The sequence below is a fragment of the Raphanus sativus genome, chromosome 5 (assembly GCF_000801105.2).
Source record: "Raphanus sativus cultivar WK10039 chromosome 5, ASM80110v3, whole genome shotgun sequence".
NCBI classification, from domain to species: Eukaryota; Viridiplantae; Streptophyta; class Magnoliopsida; order Brassicales; family Brassicaceae; genus Raphanus; species Raphanus sativus.
The window spans coordinates 25,175,387-25,193,769 of record NC_079515.1 but is presented as its reverse complement, the minus strand read 5'-3'; the positions used below and the strand labels follow the sequence as shown (position 1 = coordinate 25,193,769).

The following is an 18,383-nucleotide window of genomic DNA, read 5'->3' as shown; positions in this document are numbered from 1 at the left end:
CCATACATAATTAACATGTGATTATTATGTGATTATTATGTGGTTTTAGGTGGTGGTTTGAGGGTTATTGGAGATTTGAAAGGCCGCATCAGCTGCTAGTAAGAGAGGAGGGAAATCGGAGATTGATTGTCGAGGCAAAGCGTTTTGGTTGAAGAAAGGAAAAGCAATCGATGGAGTTTTTTTTAATACAATTGAAGTCAATATCGTTTCAGTGTTTTGACCTAAATGACATGGCTAATTAAAGATCTCTAATTGGCTAATTTTTTTTGAGGACGTGGACACGCTCATATGCTCTTATATCGGGCTTTTAGTATAGTTTTGATATTTAAGATTGAATATTTGAAATCATATTGTACCATCCTTATAAGCATTATGTATGTTATACATTAATTGTTGTTTTTTATGCATGAATTAGTATTACTTCTGACTTCCGAGAAATGAATATCATGATTTTTTAGACACAAAATATCATGATCTTTATTAATTTTAATTCATTATATAACACGGGACATATTATAAGATTAGAAGTAAATTGACTTTTCAATAGTTTGGCAGAGTCGCATTAGTATCAATGTTGATTTAACCGGCTGGTGGTGAAGTACCCTGATGACCTGGCGTATTGTCGTGTGGATCAGTGTAATCCGTATGAGCAGACCACAAACCATTTACCACACATTCACCAGTTTCGCATTTACTCTTCATTTCCAATCCCTTAAAAACATATCAAAAAGATAAAATAAAGTTAGTAATTTTAATCAATCTGCGGAATGCATATGCATATGTTTGTTATATATTTACTTTTGATCTTTATTATTAATTTAGATATATTGTTAGGAAGACTTAATGTGTTCAATGTTGTTATCATCTATCTAAATATCAGCACTCGCGTTTAAAAAAAATTAATGTAGATTTCAAGAAAAGATGTACAATTCACAAACAGTTGAAATTTATTTTTTCAGTAATTAATTAAATCACAAAAGTTAATTATAATATGATACTTTCAATCGTATCAGAATTTTTTTATTGTCATCATGGCATAGAATATGAAATACTAGAATAATACTGTTTTATTTTCTTGAAGTAAATCTGATTTTTTGTTACATAAAACTGCTGTTATGTTATGTTAGTTTTAAAATCTAAACCACTTGTCAAATAGTTGAAACTTAGAATAATTTTTTATATTTTTGAAACTAAGAATAATTACAATGTAAAAGAAGATGATTTAAGAAAAACCTGTGCGTCAAGAGTTGGGTCTGGTCGTGCAAGAGATGAATTAACCATGAAGCTCAAAATTATTGCTACTAAAAACAAGCTTGGCTTCGCCATTGTTTTTTGTTTGTAGGAGGGGAGTGTTATAATATGTGTGAAATGTGGAGAGTGAATTGTAAGGAATGTCGTGTCTTTTCTCATTACCCAACACCACAATATATAGTGGTTTGATACAAGGGTTTACAAGTACTTTACAAGGAATAAAAATTTACACATTAATTACTATTGACTACATTGATGTCATACATGAAGACTTGGTCAAGGTGATGATGACGATGTTGACTGAGTCTTCTAATCTCGAACCGGAATGTAGACATACCGATGTAAACCGGATGTAAACCTCCTTGGACTTTCTCTTGTACTTGTTGGACTTGTCTAGTACTTGGTTAAATATTTGGTTATGGTACATCCACACAATGGATATTATAACGTGCCATACATAATTAACATGTGATTATTATATTTGAATTAAAGTAGAAAAGGAAAGCAATATATAGTTTTTTAAGAGATTTTGGAATCTATAACATAAATGGATACATTATCAAATTTGCCAGAAACATTAAACAAACATTAAATAATACTATTTAATGTTTCTGGACAAATTTGATAATGTATCCATTTATGTTATATATCTTAAAAAAATAATATATTTATTTCCTTTTCTACTTGAATTCACATATACAAATGTTTTCATAACTAGATATGAATATGTGCATTGCAACAGATTTTGGAGATGATTGGTTGAGTTGTAACTAGTGGTTTTAGGTTTAATTTCTATTTACAACCATTTAAATTACTAATCATGTTTTAACTAGTTTTTTAAACTAAAGTCAATAAAATAAAAAAATAGCTGTAGAAACTTTATTTTTTAAAGAAAGTATATATTGTTGTAGAAATATATTTATTTTTCTAATTTCTTTCTTAAAAGCATTTAATTTTTACAGCTACATTGTATACAACTATAGATGAGATTGGTTTGACTGTAGTTTTAAAAATTTAGTTGTACGAATTTATCTGTAGGTAAATTGGTTGTAACTGTAAAGTTGTTACTGTAGATTTTTTTGCAGAGATTTTTGCTGTAGTTAAATTTGTTGTAACTGGAAGTTATAGACTGTAGATATTTTAAAATAAAATATGTGAAATATGTAATATATATATAAAATAATTAATTTTATCAATTAAAGAATTTACATTAATATGTCTTTATAAATTATCAAAGTTTATTGTTATTTAAAATGTGATATGTAAATAATAACAATGTTATTTAAAATATTTCAATAATTTTAAAAACACTCAAAATTAAATTAAATATTTAAATATGATTATATAATTTATTTGATATTATAGACAATTTTTTTATTTTGCAGATTCTACGGCCTATAAAATTTTTTTTTAGGTTTTATACCTAAAGTACCTAAGAAAAAATTATACGTATGGGACGGAAGATACTACGAGATTTGTTTCAATGAAATTGAGATTTTGGAGCATTCAATGTCACGATATACGGTACTATTTTTAAGTGTAAGATTCGAAAGATGCAGTAATTTCTTCATGTAATTACTTGTGTGTGGCGTCTTTGAAACCAATTTCGACATCTCATCAAACTTAACCAAGCTGGTGTTTTTATCTTTACATTGCTTTGCTATTGATTTTTTTAAAAAAGAATGCACATCAATGTCAGATGTTTGCTTTTAACCATATAATCTTTTAAGTTATGAATGAAAAATATATGTTTGATAAAAAGGCCGAAAAACAAAAACTAAATACTACTTCAAACAAGCAACACCTTAAATATAAAATTTAAAGTTATTGTAAGTAAATTTTATTTATATTATAGTATATTATGCAAATATAAGCATGAACTGGAATGAGATAGGTTAGAATAGATTTTATTCTATTATACTATATAGACGAAATATAAGCATGAATTAGAGATGGTTTAATTGATAAAATTATAAGAGCATCCCTAATAAAGGTTATTCCCATTAGAGCATCCTTAATAGGATAAATGGAGGGATATAGGTTAAGTGTGAAAAATTAATAAAATAAAGTAAGAGCTGAAGTTTAGTGTCATGTCACCCTAATAACTTCACCAAAACATTTTTTGTGGAAGACCCTGAGATACATATCTCTGATCACTGTTTTAATTTTTTCCTTTTATTATACTGTCCTAAAATGTGTTGAAATACACCAATAAAAATGTTCTTAGAGTTCTTAAAATATGTATTGTGTGTATATATTATATATATAAGTATTTTTTTCGGCTCCATAATTTTTGTGGAACCCCATAGGCCTCTTAAAATAGAGTTTAAGAACCATCAAAAACCTTTGTTTATAGGGTTCTACGATAATTGTGGATTCCATAAATATTTATACATATATGATATATACATACATATATAACACTAAAAATTATGGATTCCACAAATACTTATATATATATAATATATACATGCATATACAATACATATTTTAAGAATTCTAACGGGAAGAACCCTCATTCATTGAAAAATGGTATGTGAACCCCCCCAAATTAACCCAAATTACAGAAAACGAACAATAATTGCATTGAATATTTGGTTTTTTTTTTTTGAACAACGCATTGAATATTTGGCTTTGAACTAATTTTGTAGCTTAACTTTCGGACTGAGAAAAAAACTGACAAAAAATAGTTAAAATCAAATAAAAATCATCAAAAACTTAAAATATAGTATAGTTCAAGGTAAGTCAACTTTTTCTCCTTTTCTACAGATGATTTTTCGCTATCAACCCAGAAGGCTCGTTACCAAATATGGATCTTTAAATTGACAATTGAGGCCAGGGGTAATATAGTAATTGTAAAATGGGTCCACAGCCAGGGCTAGTGTGTAGAAGAGACAAGGCGTGTCTAGAGAAGCTCGCTCAAACTTTTGCACGAACACCTAAAAGTTCAATGGTCTAAAAGAACGGCTCTAGTGGCAAGATAGATAGAGAGATAGGACCGCTTCAGAGAGCGTGATCAAGGAAAGATCAAATCACATATTTATCATCCACCTCGATACCCTTATCGTACGCCTTTCTTACCACAAGTCCTTTTAACGTACGCACATATTTTTTTTTCCAAAGTACGAAATAGAAAGAGACCGGAAGAGAGAGTTCTTACAAATCTTTCAAGTACAAAGCTTTGCCCCCTGAAACAAATTTTTGGCTCTCTCTCTCTCTCTGGGTACGGTCTTCCCTTTAATCAACTACATAAAAGTTTAGATTTTTATATTGATTGCTAAATAAAAGTTAAGACTTTTTTTATGTTTTAGATTTTCTTGCTAGATCTGATTATTTTCTTTGTCTTTTTATTTTCTTCAGGTATATGATAGAAAACAAATGATGTTCCATGTCTCTGTGTCGGCTTCATGCAACATGTTGGTTTGGATTTGGTTACAAAACATCTAATCTAGAGTTTAGGATAAGGTTTTCGGATTTTTTCCCTCTCTAGTAATAGTCTCTTGTCGGAGAGTAACAAAAATAAAGTTTTTATTTATTTGATTTTCACTTAAGAGGAGAAGAAAAAAAAAAGTAAAACAATGGCGAATCCTTGGTGGGTAGAGAGTCCAGTGACGTCATCAGCTCCTTCTTTGCACCACAGAAGCAACAACCCTACTATGACCCGGTCGGATCCGAGATTGGACCATGACTTCACCAACAACAGTGGAAGCCCTAACACTCAGACTCAGAACAGCCAAGAGGAGCAGACCAGTCGAGACGAGCTGCCCGCGGTGGAGCCCGGATCCGGGTCTACGGGTCGACGTCCGAGAGGCAGACCTCCTGGTTCCAAGAACAAACCCAAGAGCCCAGTGGTCGTCACCAAAGAAAGCCCTAACTCGCTGCAAAGCCATGTCCTGGAGATAGCCTCCGGTGCTGACGTGGCGGAGAGCCTGAACGCGTTTGCTCGTAGACGCGGGAGAGGCGTTTCTGTTCTGAGCGGGAGCGGTTTGGTCACTAATGTCACTCTGCGTCAGCCTAGTGCATCTGGAGGAGCTGTGTCTCTTCGTGGTCAGTTTGAGATCTTGTCTATGTGCGGTGCGTTTCTTCCCACTTCCGGTTCTCCTGCTGCAGCCGCTGGTTTAACCATTTACTTAGCTGGAGCTCAGGGTCAAGTCGTGGGAGGTGGAGTAGCTGGACCGCTTATTGCATCTGGACCGGTTATTGTAATCGCTGCTACGTTTTGCAATGCTACTTACGAGAGGTTACCTATTGAAGATGAGCAGCAAGGAGAGCAGCAACCACCACAAGTAGAAGAAGCTAAGAAGGAGACTGATGATAACGAGAGTGGGAACGATGGAAACGATGGGTCGATGCAAGCGCAGCAGATGTATAGTATGGGTCCTGGTTTTGTGCCAAATGGTCATCAGATGGCTCAACAAGACGTGTTTTGGGGTGCTCCTCCGCCTCGTGGTCCTCCTTCGTATTGATAGTTAGATAGGCGGCGGTGGTGGCTGGAAGTGGTTCTTTTTAACTGGAATGATTAAATGGTTAGGCTTTTGTTTACTAAGCTCTTAAAAATTTTCCTCTTGTGCGGGTAATGACACTTAGCTAGTGTTTGTTTGTTTGTTTTGTGGTGGTGATTACTGGTTTTTTGTGACTGGTTATTTTGATCGGCGGATAGCTTTTTTTTATGGATGTTAAAACTGATGGTAGAATCGCATTTGAGCTTTGATGTGTTTCTTTCTTACATTAAGATGTGGAAAATCATGAGCATTCGTCTTAAAGAGAAATGGTGTGTAGGGCTTCTACATTGAAAGCAATTATGAGTGTCATTCCTTTCTCAAGGTTGGCAAGTATGGTTGTTATTGATTTTTGGCTCTTCTTAAGCACTTCAATATTTTGAAGCATTGTTTGAATCATTTCTTAGATCTTTTCTCTTCAAACTCATACTCGTTTGATGCTGACTAGTTTAGTTTGGGTGTTTTTCACTCTTGTGTTTGTTCTTCTTGATCTTGTAATAACGGTAAAGAGTTGTCAAAGATCTAAGAAAATTATATTTTCTAGATATACTATTACATAAGACTTCTTTGGTCTTGCAGATTCTTTTTATGTTACACTTTCATTACAAGCCACACTTGCATTACAAGCAAATAAACAAAACAAACAAAAGTTCGGTAGATTTGGTCCCATCATAACTATATTCCCTAGCAATTTTAAGTACAAGAATGATACCTTATAACTGCTTGCCTACTTCATAGTGATTTAGGTAAATATTTGTGAACGAGTTATTGCTGCGGATTTGTTTATTTGTGTTTACTATCGCTTGTGCATACTAATTTTTTTTGTTACTCACGCAATCTGTAATACTAGAAAACACGTTATCATACACGTTTTCTATTTTATAATCTAAAATTTCAATTGAAAAAACAATATATTCGTTTTAAAATTAACATCGCTATAATGCCGCTCGTATAAAGAGTGAGCCAGTGATATCAAAAAAAAAAATCTATCAAGATGTGAGATTAAATTTCTCTTTTTTCGGCCACGCACTTTGACAGGATTAGGGTCACTAACTTTTTAACTCGTTGGAGAATCAAAACCCACTGCTCTTGAGCTGCTAGCAGGACTAGCATCAGACTCGGCCGATATTGACATGTACAATTCTCCACCAATAATGACATTACATTGAGCTAAAATGTAAATTATTTTCATTTTTTGTCAGCAGATTATTTTCATTATGTGATAGTTTTCAGTTAAGCTAGTTTGGGCTGCTGCTTTAAGGTTTTTAATTTGGTAGAGTCCGCTCTGTGGCGATCATTAGCTGATTTTGCTTTTTGCATCACGGAGATTTTTGAAGAAACCATTTTATCCTCAGCAACATTAAATCCACATAATATTAGATAATTAGCAAATTTTATAGGGGGCAAGCGATTCTAAACTCTGGAAATTAGGATTTGTATATCCAGAAGCAAAATTGTTATATAGGTTTAATGGAATTGACTGAGACTTATAAACAAATTGTAGTTATCCCCAACAGTACTTCATATATACATACATGAGATAAAATTACCTAAGTTTTTTTTTTCAAAAACATGGGGCAGATCTTAGACCATGTTTAAATAGAGAATATATTATAGATGTGAATTTGATTAAATATATTACTTTCTTATAGAATTTCTTTATTTATAGAGGAAAATATTGAGATATGTTACTTTCATCTCTAAATGTAGAGAAAAAAATAATATTTCTCGATATTTTTTCTAGAATAGAAAGCTTATATTATACAATCATACATCAGAGTAAATCTGTTTCTATAACAGAAATTCTCTGTTTTAGAAAAAAATATAGAAGTATTGATCGAAGATGCTCTTAGTCAATATATATAATTATATATCTTGTTATAGTAAGTATCTTCAACTTTGACCAATAAGAGCATCTTTAACGCAAGTATTTAGAGAGAGTGGTTTACCAAAAAAATAATAAAATAAGAAGGTGGGTCCCAATCAATCAAAACAACCAACTCTTTTGTGGCTTATATAAGCTACGTTCTTCAATGGTTTTTCAACAGTATGCGGGCCCCACTAACACGTGGTGGCCCGCGATTGGTTGACTTTTAATTTTTTTTTTTTTTTTTTAATCACACAAAAAAAAATAAAAAAAAAATAAAAAAAATTTAAGCACCCCTCCATTAAGCCACTTGGGTTAATGATGCTCTAACATACCTTAACGGAATTTCAGATTTTAACACCTTGACTAAATGTAGTGATTTACCAAACGTCTTGGTAATTGTATACATCAATTTCTTCATACTATTTTCTTCTAAACAATCATTTTTTGGATTTATCAACAACAAATTCAAACAGTACTTTTATGGCATATCTTTCACGTACCTGGTTCGTTGATTCTAAGCAGACCCAAATTTTCGTCATTGGTTCTTCAACCGTCTAATGCATTTCATCCTCGTGATTTGTTTCCTTATCTGCTTAAACACTAACATACACATACACATACACATACACGTATCGATATAAATTAAGGATTGATGAACTCATTACAAATCATTATCTAAGAGAGAAAGAATAAACTAACAAGATGTTTTCGTCATTGATTCATCTCCAAATCACATTTTGCATTTTAATATTTTCTCCACTTGCCTTCTCCAGAATATCTCCTACAAACCAAACACTCATCTTCCCTCTCACTATACATAACTCGTCTTCAACAATATTTCTCCAACAACGTCGTCTCTCCTCTTCTCTACCACTAAAGATTCCTTTCACGCACGATGTCACACTCACCGTCTCTCTCACCGCCGGTTCTCCTCCACAGACTATCAAGATGGTTCTTGACACCGGAAGCGAGCTCTCGTGGCTCCACTGCAAAAAAACATCAACCTCAACGTCCATTTTCGACCATGCAAAATCCTCTTCTTACACTGCTTTACCCTGTTCTTCACCGGTTTGCTCCACCCAGACCCAAGACTTAACCGTTCCTGCCATTTGTGACAAGAAAGCTAACCTCTGCCACGTGGCTGTCTCCTACGCAGATGGTTCCTCCTTGGATGGGAACCTCGCTATAGAGACGTTTGGTATAGGGTCTACGAGGAGACCCGCGACGGCGTTTGGATGCATGGACTCGAGCTCCAGCACTACACCGGAGGAAGACGCTAAGACAACCGGTTTAATGGGAATGAACCGGGGTCGGTTATCATTTGTTAACCAGATGGGTTTAACGAAATTTTCTTATTGTATCTCCGGTTCTGACTCTACCGGTGTTTTGGTTCTTGGTGACGCGCGTCTACCTTCGCTTCCACCTCTTAAATACACGCCTTTGGTAACTAAACTGGACCGGTTACCTTATTGGGACCGGTTCGCGTACACAGTCCAATTCCAAGGAATTCGGGTCGGTTCGAAAATGTTACCCATCCCTAGCTCCGCTTTTGCTCCTGATCATTCCGGAGCAGGTCAAACGATTTTGGATTCGGGTACACAGTTCACGTTTCTACTAGCTCCGGTTTACAACGTCTTGAAAACCGAGTTTACCAAACAAACCAAATTGGTTCTCACAGTTGACCCGAGTTTCGTGTACCAAACCGCATTGGATCTCTGTTTCCGTGTCGGGTCTACAAAGCTTGATTTCTCGAAACTACCAACGGTGAGTCTGATGTTCGCAGGAGCAGAGTTGACCGTGTCGGGTCAGAAGCTGTTGTATCATGTACCAGGACATGGTTCTGACCAGAAGTATTGTTTCACGTTCGGAAACTCCGAACTCGCGGGGGTTGAAATGTTTATAGTTGGGAATCATCATCAGCAAAACGTATGGATGGAGTATGATATTGCACATGCGAAGGTTGGATTTGCTAATGACGTCAGATGTAATGTAATCTAGCAAATCAACTTCTTGGATCAACATTTTGAAAACTTTTGTTGGAGACGTACAAAATATTGTTGAACGTGAAACAATATATAGGCAAGTAAAACAAAAGCATAACATTTTCTATAGTATAAACAGGTTTGCTATTTCAGATTGTTCTAAGCATTTTTTACATATTTATGAGTATCATATTTCTTGTTTTTACTAGATAAATAGTTCTGATTTTTTTTTATATTAGATACTAGTTAGCAATCCACGCCGTGGGCAGAATGAAATAACTAATTAGATTATTTATTTTAAATTGTAATAAAAGATATGTCGTATATTTTTTCAAGGGATTAGTATTAAAATATCTATTCGGATTTAGTTGATATTTTTGGATTTCGGATTCTGATTTTAGAGTTAGAAATTTAAATATGATTCAGATATTTACAAATTTTTATTTGAATATGGTTTGGATTTGGTTCGAAGCATTGCATGTTCAGTCAGGTTCGAGTTTGAATACCTTTTTAATTATGTAACTAAAAAAATATATACTTAATCCTGAAAATCCAAAAATAAAAATAATATAAAATATAAAAATTTAAATAATATAAGATTAAATACTTAAATTTACGTAAAATAGTTTAATTTAAATATTTAAATGGAGAAAATAATATATTTTCAGTATTTTGAACATATTTTATTATTTTAGGTATTTTCATATTAATAATATCTAATAGATATAAAACTTAAAAGAACTAATATATTCTAGTTTGGATTTGATTCAGATCTGGTTATCCGAATATTAAACTTTAGATCCATTTGAGTACTTTATATGTTTTAGTTTGTGTTTAGTATTACTTCTAAATCAAGTTCGGTTCGGTTCTTCGAATCCAAATATTTTATACATACTTATTTTCTTCTATTAATATAAAGAAAAATAAATCAATGTAATACTAATATGTTGGACTTATTTTACATACATAATTATTGGACCACACTTTAAAAATATCAATGGTTGGGCGTGGTGTCAATAGTGTTAGGCAAGATGTAGTCTATAATCAATAACGTATACTTTTATAAAAACATTTGGTAAATATAATAAAAATACAATATAATCGAGTAAAATGGGTTAGAATTGCCTTGGGAATAATGTGATTTCTTCACTTGATACATGAATTATGTTTTTCAATCGATTTCACGAATTTTCTTTTTAAAAAGTTTTTTTTTTATTTCTAATTATTTCTACAATCTGATTATGATCTAATTCTTGGTTTGATATGGAAATTCTGTAAAGAAAAACAATATTTTACTAAACTAAGATCTAATTTTTTGTGGTGTTTTTCACCTAAATTTTCTTACTTCATAACCAATCAATTATTATTTGTTTTTTTGTATGCATAAATCTCAACCATGGCCAAGTTCGGCAAAATAAGGAACTTTCAATTTCTAAAAACATTCTCGATCTAACATTTTAGTTGATGTGAACTTTAATGATTTTGTAGTTTATTTGTTTCAACAATGATATTATTTAGTACTTGTCTGGAAAGAATTTGAATTCGCTAATACAAAAATTAATAATACGAAAACTAAAAAGAGTTAATTAAAAAAATTATTGTGTGAACACATTAAATTGTCTGCGATAGAATTAAAAAATTAGCGTATGAACACATTAATTGCTAAATGAATGTGATACTGACACATAAATATTTTTGTATCAATGTGTATGAATATATTTTGCAAAATAATTCTCTTTTAATATATAAGGGATTTCAGATTTTTATATATTTATTAATTATGAGTATCTTTACATAATTTAATTAATTTTCACAAATTTATGAACAGATCACAGATGTCATGACACTGACACTAGTGGAAGTGAGTAGGAGCCCAATAAAAAGAGGAGGAAAGACAAACGGCGACGTTTCAATCTATCACTTAAAACCATATCAATAGTGTGACAAAGACAAAAAGAAAAACTATATCGTCGACAAAAATTAAAGAGCGAGCGATAACTCGTCCCGAGTCCTCTCGCTCCGACGGCGAATCCGTCTTCTCCCGCCGATGTCAGCATACAATAACAGAGTAAATCTGTGATTCTGTAGATTCTCAAAATCCAGGAGGTGAGTTTCTCATCCGATCTCTCTCGACTCGACTATCGAATCGAATATAGCCCTCTCGTTCGTGGATTCTATGAAAGATTCGTCATCATCGTAGGATTAATGTTATGATCGACATGGTTTCTATGAGCTGGCGTTTAGTTAGGGTTTTTCGAAATTGATTTCAACGGAACTAGATTCGATCCCCTGCTGCCCTGCACTTGTAATTGCATGTTCAATACTTGATCAAATCTCTTGGCAGGCAAAGAAGAAGAAGAAGAAGAGGAAGATGAGTTTCGTATTCAGAGGAAGTAGAGGAGATTTAGAGAGCGGATTCTCAGGATTCATCCCCGAGAGACGAGCTATGGTAATGCCTTCATTCTCAGGATTCATTTCAGTGATCTTTTGTTAGAATGTTTACTAATTGGAAAGTGTAAACACTGCAGCGTGTTCATGGAGCTCGACCTGTGAACTCTAATTCCCTCGCTTTTCTTGTCACTGGTAATTTATATTCCTCTTTTTCTTTATTCATTCATTTTTCTTAGTCAGCAGCTCTGATGCATTGCTTTGTTTTTTTTTTTGTGTATTGCAGTTCTTCTGCTGTTTATGATTCTCAACTCGCATCAGATGCCTCCTAATTTCCTGGTATACTACATGAGAATATCTTTTTTCTTTTAGGTAGTTTTGTATGTTTAGGGTACGAGTTTGATTGTTCCCTGTGAATTTGTAGCTCTGGCTTGTGCTTGGGGTGTTTTTGATGGCGACGACTCTTCGGATGTATGCGACTTGCCAGCAACTTCAAGCTCAGGCTCAGGCTCATGTTGCCGCAGCTAGTGGCCTCTTCAGCCACACTGAGCTCAGGTTGCATGTGCCTCCCTCCATTGCTCTTGCTACCAGAGGGCGTCTTCAAGGACTTAGGCTCCAGCTGGCTCTTCTTGATCGGGAGTTTGATGACTTAGGTCAGTTGTAATTCGATTTCTTGGTGAACTTTTTCCCTTTTTCTTTTTTCCAGTTTAAATAGTGTACTTGAATATTGTTCTGCTGCAGATTATGAAACTCTAAGAGCACTTGATTCTGATAATGTCCCCACAAATTCTATGAGCGAGGAAGAGATAAATGCACTTCCAGTACACAAGTACAAGGTCTTGGATCCTGAAAAGTGAGTAAATCTTTTACCCGTTTTCTCTCTTTTAACACTTTTGTTTAATTGTTATCAAAATTGAAAAAGTTTGAGAATTGGGTATAAAATTAGGATGCTGTTACTAGCAACTCTTATAGACTTAAACTTCTATAACTAGCTCATTTACTCTATAAATGTCTATCTAAGTTTGATGTTTTCCTAGAGGTTCGAGAAACATAACATGTATAGTTGAAAAACGTTCCTCAGTATTTAGGGGTTTCATTGATTAATCGTTTGTCACAAATTCTGTACAATGGAGCATCAATTTCCTCAGTATTGTTGGCTCAAGGCCTTTAATTTTTTTGTATTAATGGTTTTCGGATTGTGTTGTCTTTTTGTTGACAGTGGTTCCTCTTTGACAAAGCAGGCATCAACCTCATCCTCAGCGGAGGTATTACATTTCTCAAAATAGCAATATGCAGAAATCGTATTAGAATTAGTCTTCTTCACTCCAGTTTTTTTTTTTGTCAAGCGGCTGACATAATGTTATCTTCTGTATGGTGTTTTCCTCTTGTTCGAAGCAGAAGAAGCAAGATTTTGTCAGTGCGAGTAAAAAAGGAACGGAAGATGAGCTCACTTGTAGTGTTTGCCTCGAACAAGTTACCGTTGGGGAGGTTGTTCGCACCCTACCTTGCCTGCATCAGGTTTCCATCTTTATCTTAAACTAAGTTCATCTGATACATTTTATAGTCTCTCACTGACTTGTGTATATGTCTGTTTGCTCAGTTTCATGCAGTCTGTATCGATCCATGGCTTAGACAGCAAGGAACATGTCCTGTCTGTAAATTCAAGGCGCACTCAGGATGGCAAGAACAAGACGACGGGACAGATGATGATGATGATGATGATGAAGCTTCCGTCATGGTTTGAGAGTTCGGTTTTTGGACACTTGTTATGTTATTAATGTGTGTATTGAAAAATGGAGACCCCAAAACAAATCATGTAATGGTTGATGAGTTTTTAACTGTTTGATTAGATTCAAGCTAAACCATGAAATGGTATCTAAGGAATACACACTCTGGTAACAGTTTAATTAGATTCTGGAATCTTCTGAGCAAGTTGACTAATCTTATGTCGTAGTACACGTATGTTTGCTCAGTCTCATGCAGCATGTTTTGTTCCATGGCTTAGACAGAAAGGAACATGCCCTGTTTGTATTCTCAGAGCTCAATCATGATGGTAAGAAGAACGACGGGATCGATGATGGTGATGCTTCCGGTATGGCTCGTACATTTTGGATTTGGACAGGTGTTATGTTATTCAATGTGTAAGAATAAAGATCAGAAATATCTTAGACCCAAAACAACTCATGTATTGGTCATTATGATAATTGATGAGTGCCACTTAACAACAAGCTTTAAAATCATGAACTTATATAATCTTTAGGAGCTTACAACAACGTTGGACTCATGCTTTTTTGTCACTTATTTAGATTTGCCTTTGCCTTTTCCCTTGCCTTGACCCTTCTTAGCGTCTAGCTTAGCTTGAATCCTAGCAGCTGCAGCTGCTTTTGCTTCTTCTCTCTTTTTCTTATCATCCTCTTTAGCAGCTGCAGCAATCTCTCTCTGCTTCTTCAGATCTCTGCAATCATGAGCCCAAATTAGTTCACATATGCTTATGGATGAAAAACATAAAAGTAACATGGTGTTATAAGGCTTACTCTAGCCTAGCTCTATCCTCAGAAACACTTCCAACACTAGCACCTTTCCTCGGTCTACAAGCAACCAATTCCACTTCAAATATCAAAGTTGCACTGCAATTACAAAACATGATGTCAAGAACAAAAAAACTCTCATACTCAAAAAAACAGAAATTTCTCTGATATTAAACGAGATGGCACCAAGTGAGGAACATAAACATACTCAGGTGGGATGTCAGGAGGAGATCCACCACTTCCGTAAGCATACTCTGGCTTACATGTGAGTTTCGCAACTTCCCCAACCTGAAAAAACATTAACCAATAAGTTCTCTATGCATAAGATTCAAAGACTGAAACAAAAGGTGAATGCACAGAACCTTCATGGTCTTAAGCGCAATATCCCATGACCGTATAACACTTCCTGAACCCAACTCGAAGGAGAAAACCAGATTGTCTTCGCGTGTAGTGTCAAAAACCTTCCCATCTTCAGCCAATATACCCTCATAGTGAACTAAGATATAATCAAACATACAGAGTTATGATCCTTCATATTTTTTTTTAGCTAACATCAAAGGACAAAGAAACAGTGATGAAGAATCTAAAAAGCTTTCAACATACATACCATCGACGACAGGAAAATCATCAGAAGGTGCAATAGCATCAGGTTTAGCTCTCCTTACAATCTGTTTCAAGACGCCTCCATCTCCACTCAAATCAATCTCATCCCCCATACCTTCAAAGAAACCTACTTCACCACTAAAATGAATGTTAAGTTTTATACATACATTACTGTATTCAAAAATCTCACACGAACATATACATGATTGTATACACAAAGACATCGAGCAAACTAAATAGAAATCATTTCAGAGTGAATCTATCATTCTCTCAACTCGAAAACAGCATCACCAGAAAAAAATTTGCTAAATCAAAACTAATATTCTTCGAATTTTATCAAGTGAAATCGATTTCTAAAATATGAATTTTGAAGAACTTATCATCTAATCTAAACCAGAAGAAACACAACACTCTTGCGGATTGATATCGAAAACTCACCTGATTTAAGGATTTAAGGAAAGACGAACAGTCTCCGATACGATACCGTCACGGAAGAAGCGACTGAGAAGAAGCGGCGAAGTTATAATAACCGGAAAGAGATCGGTGGCCATAGACTGATGTCTTCAGAATCGATTCTTCCCTGATCCTCCTCGTGACTTAATCATATTCGATGGCCCATTGGCCCGTTAATCTTTCAAATAGGCCTATCTATTACGAGGGATGCAAGCCCGTACGACAATAGGTGATTGATGCTAAGGGGAAATTGGCCGATTCATACTTCAAGATCGCGGTCACGATCAGTACATACGTACGACGGACCATGAGCTAAAACATACATCGTTAGTCAAAACCTAACGGTTGCTTACGTGGATTAAACGGATACTTACGTGGTTTTTATATTTTAATTAATTAATAAAAAAAATATTTTAAAGTCTGTAGATGGAGGGAATCGAACCTGGATGCAGAGCACAACAAACAATTAACTCGACCACTGTGCCAAACCAATTTGTTTGTAACACTACATGTTGTGTCTTATATATATTTAACATGTTTTAACATATCCAAATATATTCATACTCCTTGTTATGTGTTTTAACTATCTAGAATTAGTTCAACAAAATATATAAATTCTAAGTAATTATGTTTAGTTAAGATAATTATTTTTATTGTGTTTTTGAAAATTTCAAATTTCAAAAAAAAAAAATCAAAAAGCATTTTCGATTTTTTAAAAATAATTTCGAATTTGATTTTAAATTTTTTGATTTTTGATTTTTTGATCTTTTTATTTTTTATTTATAATTTTTAAAACACAATAAAAATAATTAAGTTAACTAAACATAATTACTTAGAATTTATATATTTTTGTGGAACTAATTCTAGATAATTAAAATTCATAACAAATAATATTCACATATTTATATGATAAAACATATTAAATATAATTAAGACACACTAGGTAATACTACAAATAATTTGGATTAGAAGCACAACAAACCAAACTAGATTATTTGTGGTACTACCTATTGTGTCTTATTTATATCTAATATGTTTATCATTAGGGCTGGGCGTTCGGGTATCCATTCGGGTTTCGGTTCAGTCCATTCGGGTTTCGGGTTTTCGGAGTCAAAGATTTCAGCCCCATTCGGATATTTTTAAATTTCGGTTCGGGTTCGGTTCGGATCTTTGCGGGTTCGGTTCGGGTTCGGATAACCCATTTAAAATGTTTTTAAATTTTCAAAATTCATTATATAATTTAAATTTTCAAAATCTATAAGAAAGATAATATATTACATATAAATTTTCATAACATATATGTCAAAATACCTTAATTTAACATATAAATTAGTTTTCTTTGAATATTTGGATAAAGAATCAATAGATATTTAATTATTTTGGTGTTTTCAGTATACTTTAGCTATTTTAAACATTTACTTTTGACTATTTGCATATATTTTCCGAGTATTTTGGAAAACTTAAAGGTATCTTATATATTTTTAATATATTTAGTTATACATTATATATAAAAATAATGTATATATTTAAGTATATAAATTTATTTCGGATACATTCGGGTACCCAAAATATTTCGGTTCGGATCGGGTTCGGTTTCGGTTCTTTAAATACCGAAATTTTGAACCCATTCGGATATTTAATCAATTTCGGTTCGGGTTCGGTGCTACTTTTTCGGATCGGGTTCGGTTCGGTTTTTCGGGTTCGGATTTTTTGCCCAGCCCTATTTATCATCTAGATATGTTCATACTCTTTGTTATGAGTTTTAATTATCTAGAATTAGTTAAAAAATATAAATTCTAAGTAATTATGTTTGATTAACTTAATTATTTTTATTGGGTTTTAAAGAATTAAAAATTTCACCATAAAAACTTTGAAAATCAAAAAGCATTTTCATTTTTTCTAAATCATTTCGATTTTTTTTTAAAAAATTTTTTTGATTACCTAGTGTGTAATAATCTGGAATAGAAATAAAAAAATTAAAAAATAAAAAATAAAAAAACATTTCGAAATCATTTTTTTTAAAATCGAAAAATACTTTTTGATTTTAAATTATTTTTTGAAATTTTAAAATTTTCAAAACCACAATAACAATAATTTAGTTAGTTAAACATAATTACTTAGAATTTATATATTTTGTTGAAATCCCTTATAACTAAAACATATAACAAGGAGTATAAAATATATTTAGATATGATAAAACATGTTAAATATATATAAGACACAACATGAAGTATTACAAACAATTTGGTTTGGCACTGTGGTCGAGTTAATTGTTTGTTTTGTTCTGGATCCAGGTTCGATTCCTTCCATCTACACACTTTTAATTTTATTTTTATTAATTAATTAAAATATAAAAACCACGTAAGCATCCGTTTAATCCACGTAAGCAGTCGTTACGGTTTGACTAACGGAAAAATGGTCAATGTATGAATATACCTAAATATCTATGTTCGTGTATGAAATTTAAATATATTAAGTGTTGATGTATGTTTTAGCACAAAATCCGTGTGTATGTACTGATCGGAACTGCGTGACCGATTTTCCAATGAATGTTGTTTTTTCTCTATTCTTTTTTACTTTAGGGAGTGGTATTAGATTCAAAAATTTTAATTTATTTTGAAAGATTTCTTGGTTGAAGCCAAGAGTAATATCTTTCGAATTACTTTAATTTTTTTGGTTAAGATTTTAATGCATTTGACTAATTCATATGTTTCAGATTTTAAAGAAATGTAACTAAATTTGATAGAAATGAGTTTCTCTAAATTTTATGAACTTTTTGAATATTTGTATGTGAATAAAAATTTTGACT

General features: G+C 33.0%; 4 protein-coding genes across 7 annotated transcripts; 3 read left to right on the top strand and 1 right to left on the bottom strand.

Annotated features, from left to right (window-relative positions):
* The first annotated feature begins 4,281 nt into the window (after positions 1 to 4,281).
* On the top strand, positions 4,282 to 5,966 carry LOC108856875 (AT-hook motif nuclear-localized protein 15). Of its 2 annotated transcripts, XM_018630773.2 has the most exons (3): positions 4,283 to 4,474; positions 4,612 to 4,716; positions 4,804 to 5,966. In XM_018630773.2, exon 3 carries the CDS (start codon positions 4,830 to 4,832, stop codon positions 5,715 to 5,717), a length of 888 nt encoding a protein of 295 aa, XP_018486275.1. In that variant the 5' UTR covers positions 4,283 to 4,474; positions 4,612 to 4,716; positions 4,804 to 4,829; the 3' UTR covers positions 5,718 to 5,966. The 2 variants fall into 2 exon arrangements, with proteins under 2 accessions (XP_056842665.1, XP_018486275.1); XM_056986685.1 differs by having other exon boundaries at positions 4,282 to 4,474; positions 4,612 to 5,966.
* A 2,356-nt stretch (positions 5,967 to 8,322) lies between these two features.
* LOC108858593 (aspartic proteinase PCS1-like) lies at positions 8,323 to 9,640 on the top strand. The gene has a single exon (XM_018632501.2). The coding sequence runs from the start codon at positions 8,323 to 8,325 to the stop codon at positions 9,616 to 9,618; it is 1,296 nt and encodes a 431-aa protein (XP_018488003.1). The 3' UTR covers positions 9,619 to 9,640.
* A 1,909-nt stretch (positions 9,641 to 11,549) lies between these two features.
* On the top strand, positions 11,550 to 13,860 carry LOC108861391 (E3 ubiquitin-protein ligase SDIR1). Of its 2 annotated transcripts, none has more exons than XM_018635241.2 (9): positions 11,550 to 11,708; positions 11,947 to 12,051; positions 12,131 to 12,185; positions 12,277 to 12,329; positions 12,415 to 12,643; positions 12,732 to 12,843; positions 13,210 to 13,255; positions 13,386 to 13,508; positions 13,591 to 13,860. In XM_018635241.2, the coding sequence occupies exons 2-9, from the start codon at positions 11,974 to 11,976 to the stop codon at positions 13,732 to 13,734; spliced, it is 840 nt and encodes a 279-aa protein (XP_018490743.1). In that variant the 5' UTR covers positions 11,550 to 11,708; positions 11,947 to 11,973; the 3' UTR covers positions 13,735 to 13,860. The 2 variants fall into 2 exon arrangements, with proteins under 2 accessions (XP_018490743.1, XP_018490744.1); XM_018635242.2 differs by having other exon boundaries at positions 11,551 to 11,708; positions 13,389 to 13,508.
* Positions 13,861 to 14,155: 295 nt separating this feature from the next.
* LOC108829264 (peptidyl-prolyl cis-trans isomerase FKBP20-1) lies at positions 14,156 to 15,716 on the bottom strand. Of its 2 annotated transcripts, none has more exons than XM_018602931.2 (6): positions 15,560 to 15,716; positions 15,126 to 15,248; positions 14,881 to 15,014; positions 14,727 to 14,806; positions 14,525 to 14,617; positions 14,156 to 14,445 (listed from the first exon to the last, which is right to left on the bottom strand). In XM_018602931.2, the coding sequence occupies exons 2-6, from the start codon at positions 15,232 to 15,234 to the stop codon at positions 14,289 to 14,291; spliced, it is 573 nt and encodes a 190-aa protein (XP_018458433.2). In that variant the 5' UTR covers positions 15,235 to 15,248; positions 15,560 to 15,716; the 3' UTR covers positions 14,156 to 14,288. The 2 variants fall into 2 exon arrangements, with proteins under 2 accessions (XP_018458433.2, XP_018458432.2); XM_018602930.2 differs by having other exon boundaries at positions 15,126 to 15,259; positions 15,560 to 15,711.
* Positions 15,717 to 18,383: the final 2,667 nt, after the last annotated feature.